This window comes from Leucopleurus acutus (genome assembly GCF_964270905.1).
Source record: "Leucopleurus acutus genome assembly, chromosome: 10".
In the NCBI taxonomy this organism is placed as follows: Eukaryota; Metazoa; Chordata; class Mammalia; order Artiodactyla; family Delphinidae; genus Leucopleurus; species Leucopleurus acutus.
The window spans coordinates 40900045-40912223 of record NC_139153.1 but is presented as its reverse complement, the minus strand read 5'-3'; the positions used below and the strand labels follow the sequence as shown (position 1 = coordinate 40912223).

Genomic DNA, 12179 nt, shown 5'->3' with positions numbered 1-12179 from the left:
GACAGATGCTGCCAGTGCATTTGTTGTCTGTGTGGGGAGACAGATTTCTGGTGCTTCCTACTCTGCTACCTTCCCAGAATACTCCGCATAAATTAAATTAAAAAAAAAAGATTTTGTTTGAAGAGTTTGAAAACTAATGAGATAATCTTAACCCCTCAGACTACCATTGTTTTGTGCACACAGGTGCACATGCACACAAAACACCCTCGAGGGAGCATTGTCACCCAGCTCCAAAGCCTCTTCTGAGGCAGATCCTTCATGGTGTAGGGCAGGCAGCCTGCACAGAGCAGTGGGCTGGAGAGAGCCAACCCCAAGAATGCTCCAGATCTGAGGCTATTCCCAGCACAGACAGCTCACAGAAGGACATCAGGATAGTCGCTTTCCCCTTCCTGGGGCTTGAGTTACTCATTGAAAGAGTGTGGGAGTTGGACTAGGTCACTGTTTCTTCAGTGAAACCACAGAACAAACTTTCTTACATAGAATGCTGATAATAATTATTTCAGTGAAAAAAAAATTATCAGATCAAGAAAACTCCCAGATTCAGCAATGTATAAAGTGAAAATAAAATAGAGTAACTAAATGAACTATTACAGAAGTTTTAGAACACTGGTCCAGTTTTTAGTGAATTACAGGAAATTTATGAAAGCACAGAGATGTAGAAAGCAGAGACAGCATAAGTCAAGTTAACCTTTTACCATAACTCATTGATTTGCAGTGGAAATGGAAGGTGGCTATAATCTGGAAATTTGTAGGCAATTCTCTTTTTCTGATCTGGGCCTCAGTTTCCTCATCTGTAAAACTGGGCCTGAAGTAATTCTTTTTTTAAAATTTTATTTATTTATCTATTTTTATATTGAATTTTTGGCTGAGTTGGGTCTTCGTTGCTGTGCGCAGGCTTTCTCTAGTTACGGTGAGCGGGGGCTACTCTTTGTTGCAGTGCGCGGGCTTCTCATTGCGGTGGCTTCTCTTGTTGCGGAGCATGGGCTCTAGGCACGTGGGCTTCAGTAGTTGTGGCACGTGGGCTCAGTAGTTGTGGCTTTCGGGCTCTAGAGCGCACGCTCAGTAGATGTGGCACATGGGCTCCGCGGCATGTGGGATCTTCCCGGGCCAGGGCTCGAAACCGTGTCCCCTGCATTGGCAGGCGGATTCTTAACCACTGCGCCACCAGGGAAGCCCTGAAGTAATTCTTTAAGAAGACTTTTCAGTTACTCTGGAATAAATTTTTCGTTCTGTGATCACAGGGAATTAAACTGACGGAGGTGGTGAGGGGGTTGTTGGAGGGTGGGGGAGTGGGTGTGGTGTGGCGGCCGGGCTTGTTTTCAGACTCCCCTGTTCTGTTCTACTCCTACCACATGCAGTTCCTCAGAGTGTGACAGGCCAGGGTGGGACAAGAAGCAGCTGCATTCCTGGTTGGATTAAAGGGTGCAGGTGAATCTCCATGACCTGGAGGGAGGGTTGCTTCCATTGTTTCCCAAAGATGGTTTTAGGAAGTACAAAGACAAACATTTTTAAATTTTTTTGTATATTCTTTAGTATTTTAAAAATGTGTAGCTAGCACATCGTACCTATTATTTTAGAGATGTTAACTGCTTAGGATGTGGCTCCACTTTAAAAAATGGAAAACGTTAAGTGCCATTTCATTATGGTGGAAGTATGATGGGGAGGGGAGTGATAAGAATGACTATATGAGAAGCCTTGGCCTGTGGGATAGGCCCTTCGAGGTGGCACCTCAGCAGTATGGCTGTGACACGCCTTATCCTTGCAGTGGGCATTGTAGAGGGCAGAGAGGGAGCTTAGCATTCCTGTTGAAAGAGAAGACTGAGGCCCAGAGGGGAGATGGTCCCCCAAGACACTGCTGGGAAGTGGTGTTGAGTGGACCAGTGCTAGACTCTTCCTCCTCTGATGTCCCACAGGGTATCCGCATCCCTTCTGAGCATCCCAGACAGAAGGCTCAGAGCCCAGCTCTGGAGTGTCCTGTCCTAGAGGTTTTTTTTTTCTTTTTTTGGTGGGGGGGACGGTGTGCTGAGCAGCATGCAGGATCTTAGTTCCCCCACCAGGGATCGAACCTGTGCCCCCAACCCCTGCATTGGGAGCGCGGAGTCTGAACCACTGCACCACCAGGGAAGTCCCCTAGAGGATTTCTTCTAGCTGGTGCCCAGCAGCTCTCTACTGGGCCCCTCGGCTGCTGGAACCCTGGTGTGGGGCTCTCTGGTCGCTCCAGCAGGTGGGGTTAGGGTATGCACAGCGATTCTAGCCCCTCTACTCTTTGTGCGCCTGTTTCTTGGAGGGCATACTGTCTCTTCTTCCGTTTGTTTGAGCAGAGGGTTCACTTTGTTTTGTTTTTTCCCCAAATGGGACTAGCTTTATTGCTTACTATAAAAATTGAAAATTGTTCATATAAAAGAATACATAAGCAAAATAATATAAAGAATCAAATACGTCTCTGTATGCATGTATAGGATAAGATAAATTACTTAAACCCTACTATCCAGGGATAATCACTTAACTGTCTAGATTTTTTTCTCTCTGTTTATATACCTAGTTGATATCAATTTCCATATGATTTTATAAAAATGAAATTGTGTTGCTCATCTGTTACATGCTTTTTTCCCCCCAACAATAAATGTGTTATGAACGTCTTAACATATCAGTAGAGATCCTTGTCTTCAGTTTTCATGGCTGCAGAGTATTCTCTTTTGTGGGTAGCCTTGACGTGATTTATTTAATCCTCTTTAATGGAAGTTTTGGTGGCATCCAGCATTTGGCCCTGTTAATGTTGTGATAAACATCCTTGCATGCTCATCCAAGCATTTGCTGTTCTGGATTTCTTACTGTATATTTTTAGATACAGAACTGTGGGTCAAACATTAAGTACATTTAAATTTTTAATGCATGTTTTAAACTGCCTCCTGGAAAAGTGGGAATGATTCAGTCCAACAGTCCTGGCTGGTAGGATGGTTGTTGAATGACTACAGGTAGCTGCGGGCTTTCTTTGGGTCCCTTAGACTGTGCAGTCCCCCAGCCCCGATTATTTCCTGGGCATTTGTGGGTGGACAGCCCTGCCTGTCTTCTACTCCAAATGACAGGAGGCCTGCTTCTCCCATCCATCCCCCAGAATGCTGTTCGTGTTCCACGGGACTTTGAGGGCTGCAGTGTCCTCCGCAAGTACCTGGGCCAGCTCCACTACCTGCAGAGTCGGGTCCCCATGGGCTCAGGCCAGGAGGCCGCTGTTTCTGTCACCTGGTGAGAGCTGGCAGGGCTGGGGGGAGCCTGGAGGTTGCCTGGGACAGCCCAGGGGTGTCTGGTCGGTGGGGATGCCCCTCTTCCCCCACCCCCCCGCTTTCTTTTCCTTGCTCCACAGCATGGGGAGTGGCTTGGTGTGGTCTCCCCAGGCCTCCCTCCCATCCGACACCGCACTGGGGGTGGCGGGTCACTTCACCAGCTCCTTCACTTGAAATGACTGGGGTGGCCTGTCCACAGGACTGAGATCTTCTCAGGCAAGTCTGTGGCCCATGAAGACATCAAGTATGAGCAGGCCTGCATTCTCTACAACCTTGGTGAGCTACCTAACTCCTTCCCCATGGCCCTACCTCCCAGCCCTGCCCATCCCATCTCAGCTCAGCAGGAGGCCACAAGGGCAGTGGGCTGATGGAAGGAAGACACGTGGATTCTGACCCTCCCCCTGCCTTCCCACAGCTCTGCTGGTGCCTCTCTTCTGGCCCACAGGGAGCCAGCCTGCTGGGGAGAGGCTCTACTAGGCTGGCTGCCACATGGTGTTGTTAGTGTGCTCCGGCCCAGAGGGGTGGCCTCTCTTTTCTGACTGGACAGATCCCAGCCCCCCTTGTGGCTTGGGCTGCTTCCAGCGGGAGAACAAGGCTGGCCTAGACTGGCCTTGCCGTCAACCCTGATGGCTCAGCCTCAGTCTGGGGAGCCCCGAGTCCTGTGTAGGCAATCCCTGAGGCTCTGAGACTGGACTCGTAGGCTGAGGGCTGTGGATGGCAGGAGCCCCTTCCCTTCCACCCCATCCCTGCCTGGTGCAGAGCCAGAGACCGAGACCCCATTTACTCCAGCTTTGGTGTCCTTGGACCAACTGCCCCAGACCCCTGTTGTCCTGATCATGGGTGACACCAGCAGCCCCAGGCTAGCCCTGACCCCGTGTTCTGTGCCTCCCTAGGGGCGCTGCACTCCATGCTGGGGGCCATGGACAAGCGCATGTCTGAGGAGGTGAGGAGGGTAGGGGCAGTGGGTGGGTCGTAGGACAGAACCAGGGAGGGGTGCTGAGTGTTGTCAGCCTCCAGGGTGTGAATCCTGCCCCGTGGAGTGGACACAGGCAGCTCTGTGGCTCTGCTTCTGGCATCCTCCCCTGTTCTCTCCCAGGGCATGAAGGTCTCCTGCACTCACTTCCAGTGCGCAGCAGGTGCCTTTGCCTACCTGCGTGAGCACTTCCCTCATGCCTACAGCGTTGACATGAGCCGGCAGATCCTCACTCTCAATGTCAACCTCATGCTGGTGAGGAGATGCCCTTGTTGGGGCTGAGTTGAATTCAGGGCCGGGCACGGTTAGGGCTGGATCCTAGCGGTCCTGTGCACATGGCAGTGAGGGACAAGCAGAGGCCTGGGCTTTGATCTTTTGAGCCCCAGGTGGATCAGGAGCAGGGCTGTGCTGCTTGGAGTGCGGGAGGCTGGGCGGAGAGGGCATCCGTATGGTCTGTGCCGGTGAGGAATGGAGTGCATCTCCATCTGCTCTTCCAGGGCCAGGCTCAGGAGTGCCTTCTGGAGAAGTCCATGTTGGACAACAGGAAGAGCTTTCTGGTGGCTCGCATCAGTGCACAGGTAGGGACAGGGATCGACGGTGGCCCACAAGGGACTGATGCCAGGCTTTTGGTTTACTCCCGGTCCCCAACTATAGCCCTGTCCTGGCTTCTAGGTGGTGGATTACTACAAGGAGGCGTGCCGGGCCTTGGAGAACCCCGATACCGCCTCACTGCTGGGCCGGATCCAGAAGGACTGGAAGAAGCTGGTACAGATGAAGATCTACTACTTTGCGGCTGTGGCTCATGTGAGGGCACCGTGGCCACCAGGGCTGGGCTGGGCTGAGTTGCCGTAGCTCAGGAAGTAAGTAGTGACATCTCTTCTTTCCCAGTTGCACATGGGGAAGCAGGCTGAGGAGCAGCAGAAGTTCGGAGAGCGGGTGAGTGAGCCGTGGCGAGGAGGGGACTCTGGACTGGTCCCAGCCTTGTTAGTCAGATCCCCGTGGGGACCCTTCTTCTGTCTCTCACCCCCACATCCCTGGCTGCCCCCCTCCCCCCCACCGCTGTAGACCTGGTGTTCGTCATGCGTTGTCCCATCTGTGCAGCCTTCATCCCCAGGGGACGGAGGAGGCGCAGCAGGCTCCCCTCAGGGGATGGTTGGTGGGAGATGTAGGCTGTGGGGTGGAGCTGGAAGGTAGACGCTAAGCGTGGTGCTGTTGGCTGGGCTGGCGCGTGTCTACCTCCTCAGCTCCTTGTCTTCTGATGGGTCACCTGATGGCCAGACAGGCTTGGTAGGGGTTGGGGTGGCAGAAGGAGTAGGGTCCAAGCAGGGAAGGACGGACTGGTCTCTGTCCTCCGCAGGTTGCGTACTTCCAGAGTGCCCTGGACAAGCTCAATGAAGCCATCAAGCTGGCCAAGGTAAAGATGAGGAAGAGCCTGGCTGCCCCTCGGAGCCTGGGAAGACAAGGAGCAAGCCTGCTGGGGCTGAGGGGTGTCCTGGCACTGGCTGTGGTTGGCACTGAGCACCCCCATCCCTACCCTACAGGGCCAGCCTGACACTGTGCAAGATGCACTTCGCTTCACTATGGACGTCATTGGGGGAAAGTGAGTTTCTGGGGTTCGGGGTGGCCCTGGTTCCTTCTTGTTAGGAAGGGTCTTGGCCTTTCGCCTGCATCGTTGGGAGGAAGCCACCAGGGCCAGAGAGTAGTGGCCCATGTGGGAGGCTAGGTCCTGGATCCCTGGTGATCACTCAAGACTCCCCATTCCTCCTTCTCCTGACCCCCAGATACAATTCTGCCAAGAAGGACAATGATTTCATCTACCACGAGGCTGTCCCAGCACTGGACACCCTTCAGCCTGTAAAAGGTCTGAAGCTGAGGGGAAGCCGAGGATCGGGGTAGGGGATGAAGATGGGACAGAAGAGAGGCAGTCGAGGTTCGAGTGGGCCTGGTCTCCACGATTCTTCCTCACCCCTCCCAGGTGCCCCCTTGGTGAAGCCCTTACCAGTGAACCCCACAGACCCAGCTGTTACGGGCCCTGACATCTTCACCAAACTGGTACCCATGGCTGCCCATGAAGCCTCGTCGCTGTACAGGTGGGCAGGATAGGCAGGCCCTATTAGCCCAGGGCGGGTTGGAATATCTCAACAGACATGGGCTTCCAGCAAATTGCTGTCACTTCTCCTGCAGTGAGGAGAAGGCCAAGCTGCTTCGGGAGATGATGGCCAAGATTGAGGACAAGAATGAGGTCCTGGAGTGAGTGCAGGGCTTGGGTGGGAGGCATGGAGGGTACACACCAGACCTCTGTGGGGTCCCCAGTGCTGCCTGCGACAGGGAGAGGAGTAAATGAAAGGTCTGTTGGCACCAGCAGGCCTCCTGGCTGCGCCCTCCCTGCCCAGGGTCTTGTATGCTAGATTTGTAAGTTGAGAGTCATGCATCTTGAGAGGAGGATGTCCCACTGTTTTCAGCAGTGCCCTGGGCATGTTCTGTGGTGGGAGTTGGGATGCTGATTTGTTGTCTGCTAGGACCTCAGACCTTGCTTCAGTGGTGGGAGCTTGCCCTAGTGGGCTTCTTGTGTAGCTGAGGGGTTGAGCCAGCACCCACCTGGTCCCGTTGCCCCTCAACAGCCAGTTCATGGATTCAATGCAGCTGGATCCTGAGACAGTGGACAACCTTGATGCCTACAGCCACATCCCACCCCAGCTCATGGAGAAGTGTGCGGCTCTCAGCGTCCGGCCCGACACTGTCAGGAACCTCGTCCAGTCCATGCAAGGTGAGTGAGGAGGAAAAGCAAGCAGGTGGAGGGCGGGAACGTGGGAGTCATCTGCTGCGGCCTTCTCTGTGTCCCTTGTTGACCGAAGATAGAGGTTTTCACCTCTCCCAGCACCTGTCAGAGCACCCGCTGCACACTTCAGTGAACTACCGCACCGTGTGCCCTCTGTCTGCCCTGCTCAGCCAGCACTGGGCTGCACACAAGCCTGACTGAGGGGGCGGTTCTGTCTCCTGGGGGATGGGCCAGATTGGATGCCTGGTCTGCCCGCCACAGGAGCTGACCCCGCCTCCTCTAAACATGCCCCCAGTGCTGTCAGGTGTGTTCACGGATGTGGAGGCCTCCCTGAAGGACATCAGGGACCTGCTGGAGGAGGATGAGCTGCTAGAGCAGAAGATGCAGGAGGCAGTGAGTCAGGCTGGGGCCAGCACGGCTGTCTCCAAGGCCGAGCTGGCAGAGGTGAGGCGAGAATGGGCCAAGTACATGGAGGTCCATGAGAAGGCCTCCTTCACCAACAGCGAGCTGCACCGTGCCATGAATCTGCATGTTGGCAACCTGCGCCTGCTCAGTGGGCCTCTGGACCAGGTCCGGGCTGCCCTGCCCACGCCAGCCCTCACCCCAGGTGAGCCCCCTTCCTGTCCCCATGGAGAGAGGCTTGGCGCTGGGGTTTTCTCCAGCCTCACTGACCACTGCCGCTCCCAGAGGACAAGGCAGTGCTGCAGAACCTGAAGCGCATCCTGGCCAAGGTGCAGGAGATGCGGGACCAGCGTGTGTCCCTGGAGCAGCAGCTGCGTGAGCTTATCCAGAAGGATGACATCACAGCGTCACTGGTTACCACAGACCACTCAGAGATAAAGGTGGGGCTGGGTGAGCAGTATGCAGGGGCTGACTCTAGGCTCCACCCTTAGGTGGTGAGGCCCTGAGTGTCTGTCCTCCACCCCCCAACACACTCCCTTAGAAGCTGTTTGAGGAGCAGCTGAAGAAGTATGATCAGCTGAGGGTGTACCTGGAGCAGAACCTGGCCGCCCAGGACAACATTCTCCGGGCACTGACAGAGGCCAACGTGCAGTACGCATCTGTGCGGCGGGTGCTCAGTGAACTGGACCAAAAGTCAGTGTCTGGCCCTGTGCCTCTACCCAGTCCTGCCCAGAGCTGGGCTCCAGTTACTCACCTCCTGCCGGCCCTTCTGCCCGCCAGGTGGAACTCCACGCTGCAGACCCTGGTGGCCTCCTATGAAGCCTATGAGGACCTGATGAAGAAGTCCCAGGAGGGCAAGGACTTCTATGCAGACCTGGAGAGCAAGGTGGCTGCTCTCCTCGAACGGGCACAGTCCACCTGCCAGGCCCGCGAGGCAGCCCGGCAGCAGCTCCTGGACAGGTGAGTGTGGCCCCGGGGCCGGGGTGCGGCTGCAGCCGAGACCGAGGTCGGGCTGAGGGGATGGTGTGGCTCCGCTTCTTCCCTACCTCATCCTACAGGGAGCTGAAGAAGAAGCCGCCACCACGGCCCACGGCCCCAAAGCCGCTGCTGCCCCGCAGGGAGGAGGGCGAGCCAGTGGAGGCCGGGGACCTGCCTGAGGAGCTGCGCAGCCTGCCCCCCGACACCTTCCTGGGGGCTGCTGTCCCACTCCACTTCCCGCCCGGCCCCTTCCCCAGCTCTGCAGGCCCAGGACCCCACTATCTTTCAGGCGCCTTACCGCCGGGTACCTACTCGGGTCCCGCCCAGATGTTGCAGCCCAGGGGCCCCCAGGCCCTAGGGCACCCTGTGGTGGCCATGGCACCTGGACCTGCTCTCTACACAGCCGGGGCCTACACACCAGAGCTGGGCCTCGTGCCGCGATCCTCGCCACAGCATGGCATGGTGAGCAGTCCCTATGGTGGGGTGGGGCCCGGGCCCACCCCACCAGTTGCAGGCCTGCCCTCAGCCCCACCTCCCCAGTTCTCGGGCCCTGAGTTGGCCGTGGGGATTCGGCCAGCCACCACCACAGTAGATAGCGTCCAGGCCCCCATCTCCAGCCACACGGCACCACGGCCAAACCCTGCCCCTGCTCCTCCCCGGCCCCGCTTTCCGGGGCCGCCCCCCCAGCCACTGCCCGTGCCCTACACCTACCCGATGGGGGCCAAGCCACCCCTCGCAGCTCCCCCAGCCCAGCACCACTTTTCTCCTGGGATGCCCACAGGTTTTTCAGCCCCGAGGACTGGGCCCCAGCCTCATCCCACACGAGCAGTGTTTGGGCCCCAGCCTCCCCAGCAGCCCCTTCCACTCCAGCATCCGCACCTCTTCCCACCCCAGCCTTCAGGACTGGTACCCCCACAGACCCCCTATCCCTTTGCTCCTCAGCCTGGTGTCCTGGGGCAGCCACCGCCCACCCTGCATACCCAGCTCTACCCAGGCCCCTCTCAGGATCCTCTGCCCCCCCACTCAGGGGTGCTGCCTTTCCCCAGCCCTGGGCCCCCTCAGCCTCCCCATCCCACCCTGGCATATGGTCCTGCCCCTTCCCCCAGACCCCTGGGCCCCCAGGCCCCCGCACTCTCCCTTCGAGGCCCTCCGCCTGCCAGCCAGCCCGCCCCCACTCCCCACCTGGTGCCTTCGCCTGCCCCATCACCGGGGCCCGGCCCCGTCCCTCCTCGGCCCCCTGCAGCAGAGCCAGCCGTGTGTCTGCGCCGAGGCGCTGCGAGTGCAGATCTGCTCTCCTCCAGCCCTGAGAGTCAGCATGGAGGCGCTCAGCCTCCTGGGGGTGGGCAGCCCCTGCTGCAGCCTACTAAGGTGGATGCGGCTGAGGGCCGGCGGCCACAGGCCCTGCGGCTGATCGAGCAGGACCCCTATGAGCACCCGGAGAGGCTGCAGCAGTTGCAGCAGGAGCTGGAGGCCTTTCGGGGCCAGCTGGGCGATGCAGGGGCTCTGGACGCTATCTGGCGGGAGCTACAAGACGCACAGGAGCACGATGCCCGTGGCCGTTCCATTGCCATCGCCCGCTGCTACTCACTGAAGAACCGGCACCAGGATGTCATGCCCTACGACAGCAACCGTGTGGTGCTGCGCTCAGGCAAGGACGACTACATCAACGCCAGCCGCGTGGAGGGGCTCTCACCGTACTGCCCACCTTTGGTGGCCACCCAGGCCCCCCTGCCTGGCACAGCTGCCGACTTCTGGCTCATGGTGCATGAGCAGAAAGTGTCAGTCATTGTCATGCTCGTGTCTGAGGCCGAGATGGAAAAGGTGAGAGGGAGAGGTTGGGTGGGTGCCCAGAAGGGAAACTGGAAAACCAGCCCTAACTGCCCTGTTTGTCCTTCAGCAAAAGGTGGCTCGCTACTTCCCTACCGAGAGGGGCCAGCCCGTGGTGCACGGTGCCCTGAGCTTGGCCCTGAGCAGTGTTCGCACCACCGAGACCCATGTGGAGCGGGTGCTGAGCCTGCAGTTCCGGGACCAGAGCCTCAAGCGCTCGCTCGTGCACCTCCACTTCCCCACATGGCCAGAGTTGTGCGTCTGCTGCCCTGGGCGGTGGTTGGGGGGCTGGGAGGGTGGTGCGGCCTTGGAGCAGGTCTGACTCAGAGACGCCACCCCACCCTGCAGAGGCCTGCCGGACAGCCCCAGCAATCTGCTGCACTTCATCCAGGAGGTACACGCTCATTACCTGCATCAGCGCCCCCTGCACACGCCTGTCGTCGTCCACTGCAGGTAGGTGTGGGTAGCTCCCGAGCGGCCCTTCTCTGGGGGCTCCTGGGCTGGCCTCACAGCCCCTTCCTGCCGCAGCTCCGGGGTGGGCCGCACCGGAGCCTTCGCGCTGCTCTACGCGGCTGTGCAGGAGGTGGAGGCTGGAAGTGGGATCCCTGAGCTGCCTCAGCTGGTGCGGCGCATGCGGCAGCAGAGGAAACACATGCTGCAGGAGAAGGTGAGGGCCCAGGCGGGAGCTGGGATGGGCCCTCCATCCTGGGTGACGGGCCCTGCCCGGCTGACCAGGCCCAATGCGCCCCTGCAGCTGCATCTCAGGTTCTGCCATGAGGCGGTGGTGAAACACGTGGAGCAGGTCCTGCAGCGCCACGGCATGCCCCTTCCGTGCAAGCCCTCGGCTGGCACCAGTGTCACACAGAAGGTGAGGGAGGGAGCCCCTGGGGGCTGCTGGGACTGACACTGCCTCGTGGACTCCATCTTCACCCACTCTTGTCTCCTCAGAATCACCTTCCTCAGGACTCCCAGGACCTGGTTCTCGGTGGGGATGTGCCCATCAGCTCCATCCAGGCCACTATCGCCAAGCTCAGCATCCGGCCTCCCGGGGGCTTGGATTTCCCGGCTGCCGGCCTGCCAGGCCCTGTAGAGCCCCCAGGCCTGCCGCCACCCAGCCTCCCAGAGTCCACCCAGCTCCCATCCTCCTCCCCACCCCCTCTCTCTTCACCCCTGCCTGAGGCCCCTCCGCCTGAGGAGGAGCAGCCGGTACCTGAGGTCCCCAGCCTGGGGCCCCCCCCCTCCTCCCTGGAGCTGCTGGCCTCCCTAACTCCTGAGGCCTTCTCTCTGGACAGCTCCTTGAGGGGAAAGCAGCGGATGAGCAAGCAGAACTTTCTGCAGGCCCATAACGGGCAGGGTCTGCGGGCTGCCCGGCCCACTGATGACCCCCTCAGCCTTCTGGATCCACTCTGGACACTCAACAAGACCTGAACAGGGTTTGCCTGCCTTGCACTACTACGTTGTCTCCCATGCCAGTCTGCCCCTCTTGAGGTGGGGCCTAGTCTTACTCCCATTCCTGCTGCCTTCAGCCCTGCCTGGCCCAGCCCACAGCTCTACAGGGTAGAGATGAATCACGGGTCTTGGGTCAGGTTCTGCTCCTTTGTGGGACCTGACATTTTCAGCTCTTTGCTGTTGAATAAACAAACCTGTTCTGTGGCCAGTGTCTCTGCTGAACGCTGCTCCCCGGGAGGTGGGGGGCTGGGCCCCAGCAGCACCACCTTTAGCGAGTGTGGAGGTGGAGGGGGTCACCTTGGTTTCCACACCTCTGAAGTGGTTAGGCAAGATGGCCTCTAGAGCTGGCTTGCTAAACTTCCCCAGCCTGTAAACTCTTCCTCTGACCTGTATGGCTTCTGGCAGGAGCTGCTCTGAGCTGAGAAAGGTCTAACCAAGTGCTGCACTTTAGGCACCGGGAGGGTGTAAATGATGCCAGAGCTCATCCAGG

The 12179-nt window shown here is 58.3% G+C and overlaps 1 protein-coding gene across 1 annotated transcript in view; it reads left to right on the top strand.

The window, feature by feature from the left end:
• PTPN23 (protein tyrosine phosphatase non-receptor type 23) overlaps window positions 1–11879 on the top strand; it is a 41395-nt gene extending 29516 nt beyond the window's left edge. The window contains exons 3-25 of the mRNA XM_082847274.1: window positions 3116–3243; window positions 3481–3557; window positions 4175–4224; window positions 4378–4509; window positions 4752–4832; window positions 4927–5058; window positions 5143–5190; window positions 5612–5668; window positions 5796–5854; window positions 6036–6115; window positions 6230–6344; window positions 6439–6504; window positions 6876–7021; window positions 7329–7640; window positions 7721–7875; window positions 7977–8128; window positions 8216–8395; window positions 8494–10234; window positions 10311–10495; window positions 10589–10693; window positions 10769–10907; window positions 10995–11108; window positions 11189–11879. Coding sequence (XP_082703400.1) covers window positions 3116–3243; window positions 3481–3557; window positions 4175–4224; window positions 4378–4509; window positions 4752–4832; window positions 4927–5058; window positions 5143–5190; window positions 5612–5668; window positions 5796–5854; window positions 6036–6115; window positions 6230–6344; window positions 6439–6504; window positions 6876–7021; window positions 7329–7640; window positions 7721–7875; window positions 7977–8128; window positions 8216–8395; window positions 8494–10234; window positions 10311–10495; window positions 10589–10693; window positions 10769–10907; window positions 10995–11108; window positions 11189–11668 — 4734 coding nt within the window. The 3' untranslated portion in view covers window positions 11669–11879. The remainder of the gene's footprint in view (window positions 1–3115; window positions 3244–3480; window positions 3558–4174; window positions 4225–4377; window positions 4510–4751; window positions 4833–4926; window positions 5059–5142; window positions 5191–5611; window positions 5669–5795; window positions 5855–6035; window positions 6116–6229; window positions 6345–6438; window positions 6505–6875; window positions 7022–7328; window positions 7641–7720; window positions 7876–7976; window positions 8129–8215; window positions 8396–8493; window positions 10235–10310; window positions 10496–10588; window positions 10694–10768; window positions 10908–10994; window positions 11109–11188) is intronic.
• Window positions 11880–12179: the final 300 nt, after the last annotated feature.